General features: G+C 38.8%; 1 protein-coding gene across 1 annotated transcript in view; it reads right to left on the reverse strand.

The window, feature by feature from the left end:
• plpp2a (phospholipid phosphatase 2a) overlaps nucleotides 1-1,256 on the reverse strand; it is a 39,652-nt gene extending 38,396 nt beyond the window's left edge. The window contains exon 1 of the mRNA XM_053651304.1: nucleotides 303-1,256. Within this exon, the coding sequence (XP_053507279.1) occupies nucleotides 303-363 (61 nt within the window). The 5' untranslated portion in view covers nucleotides 364-1,256. The remainder of the gene's footprint in view (nucleotides 1-302) is intronic.
• Between the last annotated feature and the right edge of the window lie 5,530 nt (nucleotides 1,257-6,786).

Here is a 6,786-nt window from a genome sequence, read left to right on the forward strand (position 1 = left end):
GCAGTAGAAACTAATACTTTTCCATAAACACTCTTGTTGGCTTCATAACTTGTTATAAAATGCCTACTTTGACTGTAAACAAAGCTGGACAGAGAAAGAGAGTGAGATAAAGTGCTGCTAAATTCACTAGTTTTACTTGTGTAACCTCTCAAACTGACAGCATGAATCCTTGAAGTACAATACTAAACAGTATGCTAGTGTGTTAAAGTAGTACGAGAGGCATGTTGTGTCTTTGACATACTAGTTAGTATACTGATTATGTGGTTTGGGACGAGGCCCTTATCAGTAATCTTTAGACTTACCGATAATCACACACAGAACATCCACGAGGATAAAGATCTTCCTTTTCTTTAAGTCCATCATGTTGAAAGTCAGTGTGAGAGTGTCAGTGTGTGTGTGTCAGAGTGTGTGTGTGTGTGAGTGTGTTAAATGTAGCAGGTAAATACGAGGTCCACGTTGGGAAGACTGTAAACTCGAAGTGCGAGTTCTTCCGGATCCTCTGCTCCTTTGTACCTGTGACGGCTCTGATTTCTGCCCAAGGTGTTTCTCGGGAAAACACGGAGCTTCTTCACCTACCGAAGGAAAAAAAGTTCGCTTGTTGTCATGAACGCTGTGTGTGAGGAGAAGGTCTGAGCGTGGTGGACATGAAGAGCTGAGGAGCGATGTTAGGGTCCTGTGTTGAGACGGAACAGCGAGGGAAAGACAGCAGGAAAACTCCTCTTTCCTCCTCTTACCTTCTACTGCCCTCAGTACAACTGCACCCGGGTCTACACGCCCTCTTGTGACGTCAGGATCCACACACACACGCGCGCGCGCGCGCCACACACTTTCCCTAGTTCACAATTACATTAATACACATTATTCCACACTTTCTCATACACACTTCCTCTTTTGCTTTTGCTCTCTCGCTCACACACACACACACACACACACACACGCACGCGCGCGCGCGCCCCACACACTTTCCCTAGTTCACAATTACATTAATACACATTATTCCACACTTTCTCATACACACTTCCTCTTTTGCTTTTGCTCTCTCGCTCACACACACACACACACACACACACACACACATAACCTCTCTGACTCGCACTCTTACTGTCTCTCACACACTCACACACACTGGGACTTGTCTTTCACTGCACACTATAGACGGTCTCATAACATAAATTCATTTCAGCACACATTCAATTCATTTCAAGATGCTTTACTCACAAACAATGGTAAAATTAAACGATATTTGTAGTAAGGTCAACAATAATAACAGGTAATAGATAGATAGATAGATAGATAGATAGATAGATAGATAGATAAATAATAGAGATGCTTGGCAATTCAATTAGGTTCAATTCGATTCAATACATTTCAATCAGGGCGGCTTGCCATCATTGATGAAACAATGAATTGAGAATTATACCAGTGGATTCTAAAGGAAAATGTCAGGACATCTGTCTGTGGTCTGAATCTAAAGATTAAGTGGTCATGCAGCAAGACAACGACCCTAAGCACACAAGTCGTTCTACCAAAGAATGGTTAAAGAAGAATACAGTTCATGTTTTGGAACGGCCAAGTCAAAGTTCTGACCTTAATCCAATAGAAATGTGGACATCTGAATCTGAATCAATCTGAAGCAAGCAGTTCATGTGAGGAAACCCACCAACATCCCAGAGCTGAAGCTGTTCTGTACTGAGGAACGGACTAAAATTCCTTCAAGCCGATGTTCAGGACTGATCAACAGTTACCGGAAACGTTTAGTTGCAGTTATTGCTTCACAAGGGGGTCACACCACATACTGAAAGGTTCAAAGGTTCACATACTTTTACCACTCACAGATATGTAATATTGGATCATTTTCCTCAATGAATAAATGACCAAGTATAATATTTTTATCTCGTTTGTTTAAATGGGTTCTCTCTGTCTACTTTTAGGACTTGTGGGAAAATCTGATGATGTCTTAGATCATATTTATGCAGAAATATATTGAAAAGGGTTCACAAACTTTCAATAAGAAGAAGACGTTATGCTTATGAAAGTTTGTAAAACTGTAAAAGACCAAACATTTTAAAATAATTTAAATCAATTTTATCAACTACAACAGTTATGAAAACTAGATGAACCCATAGTTAGTGAATACTGTGAATGTGCTTATACATTTGGGAGTTTTTATGATGACTAAATATCCCCATAATGATAGAAATATGTTTCATTTTTGACCTTGTAAGGACATTTGGTTGGTTCCCATGAAAGCTGCTCCCGTAGGATTGTGTGTGTTTGCCCAGTCATTACTCTGTGTATGAGTCTGTACTTGGTCTGTGTGATTCTCAGTGTTAAATCATTCATTGTGCTCAGGTAATCTGCCACACTGTACTGTCTTTCTGGGGCTGACTTTAACGGCATTTTAGACAGAGTTGTATGTTTCCTAATCAGTGATGTATTGTTGCTGCAGCTGTGCTGTCATTTGATTGATTTGCGAGTGAGTGGTAGTGTGTGTTGTTGTGAGTTAGCAAGCTTTTCTCTCTCTCTCTTACACACACACACACACACACACACACACACACACACACACCAGTCTGATATCTGACATTTTCGAAATTAGCTGATCAAAAGAAAAAATTCACTGAAACAATTAAGAGTCCATTAATCACTGTAAAGCACCTCATGAGGCTAATTAACACAGCAATGCGTGCACTTTATGTTACTTGGGGGGAAAAGCATGTCTGAGATAAGTGTTTTAAGCAAAGAGAAGTTCACATGGACTTCTGAAAAGAACATATAAATATTTTGGTTTTTGGTTTGGTGACTAATGAATTCTCCAAGAAAATACAGACTTTTGAGTAACAACAGATGAACAATTGTATATGTACTGTTTATTTATAACAGTAAATCAGCACTGGTATGGCAAAACGACTGTTATATAGGAATACTACATGTTCTTTTGTAATTACACAATCTGTGACCTTAAAATATGATTCTGTCTGACAATTGTATGCATTTAAGATATTGAGCCATAAAGTTTTGACCCTCAGGAAATGCCTCAATATTATATTTACAGTCTTGAAATACTATAGTCGAGGGATACCTCATAATAATATTGTAGCAGATGAAAAATACCAAATAAAGAACATAGAATATTTTATATAGAATATAGGATTTTTATAGTATACCACAGTACATCTGTAGTTCTTAAAGGAAAGGACTGTCGCTCTAACTTGTCATGTTAACATTTGGCTGTGTAGTCCCAATCTGAGCGGATGGATGTGTGTGTGTGACACCAGGGCCGCAGCACGTCTGTCCAAACAAAGAAGGACTCTGTCAGGAATTCCAGGCGCAGGAAAAGATGATGAACTTTGCTTTTCCTCGTGCTTGTTTATCTGCCTTTCTCAGCTCACTCAGCTTCTTTACTAAAACACAAAACCACTGTTTCCATCCTACTTATTCATTTTCCAGGCATTCTTGGACACATCATTCATGGAAAAGCAAAAATAAAAAAATAAAAAACCCAAAACAATAACATACAATAGAAATCAAGTCTTTTCTTGAGATGTTTTCTGTCAACTTGTACTTGTTGCTGACTTACTGGCATTTGTACTCTCAGTCTTGGGTATTGGATTCACTAAATATGGTCCTGGTCTCAACCAAGAGTTTGTAAAAATGCCGTTTGCTTTGTCTTTTATTTTTGCATGCACAAAGTTTGGTAAGAAGTCATTCCTTCTTCTAAGAAAGACACAATTCACAAATAAAGCCATTCATCTATTTTCCATACCATTTATCCTACACAGGGTTGTGGGGGAGCCTGGAGCCTATCCTAGGGAACTTGGGACACAAGTCGGTGGACACCCTGGACAGGCTTTCAACCCATCGCAGGGCACAATTCCACACATATTCACACACTATGGATTGGAAATGCCAATCAGTCTACAATGCATGTTTTCGGACTGAGGAAGGAACCCGGAGTACCCAGAGGAAGCCCCCAAAGCACAGAGAGAACATGCACAGAATATGTATACTACCAGCTAAGCCATTGTGTCCCCCTCAAAATAGCCCTGGACTTGGACTTGACAATGGCTTGATTACAGCCCTACATAGACAGTTGTGCTCATAAATTTGCATAACCCTTGCAGAATTTGTAAAATATTAGTTGGTTTTTTTTTTTGTTTTTTTTTTAAATATGAGGGATCATAAAATATTTTTATAAAAAATTCCATGTTGTTTTTTATTTAGTGCTGCCCTAAATAAGCTATTTCACATAACAGATATTTACATATAATCCACAAGACACAATAATAACTGAATTTACACAAATGAACCCATTCAAAGTTTACATACCCTTGATTCTTAATACTGTGTGTCGTTACCTGGATGATCAACGACTGTTTTTATATTTTGTGATACAGTGAGGGAAAAAAGTATTTGATCCCCTGTTACTAAGATCCTCCCGTGTAGTTCTGGGCTGATTCCTCACTGTTCTCATGATCATTGCATCTCCACAAGGTGAGATCTTGCATGGAGCCCCAGGCCGAGGGAGATTGACAGTTCTTTTGTGTTTCTTCCATTTGTGAATAATCGCACCAACTGTTGTCACCTTCTCACCAAGCTGCTTGGCAATGGTCTTGTAGCCCATTCCAGACTTGTGTAGGTCTACAATCTTGTCCCTGACATCCTTGGAGAGCTCTTTGGTCTTGGCCATGGTGGAGAGTTTGGAATCTGATTGATTGATTGCTTCTGTGGACAGGTGTCTTTTATACAGGTAACGAACTGAGATTAGGAGCACTCCCTTTAAGAGTGTGCTCCTAATCTCAGCTCATTACCTGTATAAAAGACACCTGGGAGCCAGAAATCTTTCTGATTGAGAGGGGGTCAAATACTTATTTCCCTCATTAAAATGCAAATCAATTTATAGCATTTTTGACATGCGTTTTTCTGGATTTTCTTGTTGTTATTCTGTCTCTCACTGTTCAAATAAACCTACCATTAAAATTATAGACTGATCATTTCTTTGTCAGTGGGCAAACATACAAAATCAGCAGGGGATCAAATACTTCTTTCCCTCACTGTAGCTGTTCATGAGTCCCTTGTTTGTCCTGAGCAATTAAACTGCCCACTATTCTTCAGAAAAATCCTCCAGGTCCTGCACATTCTTTACTGTTCCAGCATCTTCTGTATATTTGACCCCTTTCCAACAGCGGCTATATGATGTTGAGATCCATCTTTTCACAATGAGGACAATTGAGGAACTCGTACACAACTATTACAAAAGATACAAACATACAGGCAACATGATACATTAAGTGCCAGAGGGTGTAAACTTTTGAACAGGATGATCGGTGTAAATTGATATTATTTTGTCTGGGAAACTTAATATCTTATATATTAAAGATTTTAAATATCTTATGTAGCTTCTGAAGGGCAGTACTTTTCCTTTTCCTGATGTAAAGGAAAATATGTGAATTGTGGGCAGGAAACTGGTTCTGTCCCTGTTTGCTAACACACATAGGATATAGACTGTAATGCAGCTTAGATGGAATGACAATGAGAGAAACAAGAAGATCATAGAAAAGAGAGGACGTGGCACTAAAAGAAATAAGCAACCTTACCTAACGAAACATTACTACCAAGGATATCACCTGCCCACCAGTTTGTCAATTAAAATGTCTCTTCTCACAGAACAACTGCTGCTTCTAGGTAACTACTTACACAAGGGCTTGGATGGTGGTTTAGCCTGCACATTTTACTTGAGAAATCCTTACATTTTCCCTAGAGCATTGTTCAGAACATTGCTCTGTACATAGACATGCATTGTTAAAACGTTCAAATACCGTTTGAAACGAATTTTTCTTCATTTTTTTGCCAGTGTATATTGTTTGAGCTATGATGCCATACCAATTGTCACCTATAGGCGGCAGTAAAACCCTACCAGGTAGCATACGAGCAGCATGCATTATACAGCCCAAGAAGAATAAACCCTTGAGATGTTTATTTATTACTTTTACCCCTTCATTAGTAGAACTGTTATATACAGAATGTTTTGTTCTTCTTCTTCTTCTTTTTTTTCCGGAAGGATATGAAAGACCAGTTGCTAAAGGTTGTGAAGTGTTTCAAGTCTGTGGAGTTTAAACAAGATAAAGAACAGCATAAAGAAAAAAGAAATGCAATTTTCTGAATTCAGTTTCTTATATTCTATAAATTTTTTAATATAAATTCTATATTTACGCTGACTATAAACTGATATGACCTGCTGGCAAAGATAAAATCCTAATTAACATGTAAATGTATTGTTTAATGTACACTGTTTCAGCATATTTGACATCTAAGCAAATGGCAGGTGTCTTCCATCTTGGAATTTTGGATGATGCCTGTTCAGTGACCGTTCTTATGTAGAACCTTTACAACAAAGGATTTTCTTTCTTTTCTCTTTCTCTTTCATCTTTTGAAAGATAGAACGTTATCTGGAGAACCATTTTGTTGTCTGATCACAACAAACATTGCAAAACCCATAGTACACCCTTGCCCAAAGAATTCATGGACGTCCACCTTGATGCCAACGGCCTACCATTACCTTCAAACCAGTGTACAGTTTACGAATGGAAAGGAACCATCCGGGCGACACAGCTGGTAGCATTTCGGTGCATGTTCCTCCATGTTCATTTGGGTTTCCTCTGGCTTCTCCAGTTTCCTCACAAAAACATGCCGGTAGGTGGATTGGCTGTACTAAATTGCACTTAGGCATGAATATGTGTGCATGGTGCCCTGCAATGGACCAGCATCCCATTCAGAGTGTATTCC

Source organism: Ictalurus furcatus, chromosome 20, assembly GCF_023375685.1.
Source record: "Ictalurus furcatus strain D&B chromosome 20, Billie_1.0, whole genome shotgun sequence".
Taxonomy (NCBI): domain Eukaryota; kingdom Metazoa; phylum Chordata; class Actinopteri; order Siluriformes; family Ictaluridae; genus Ictalurus; species Ictalurus furcatus.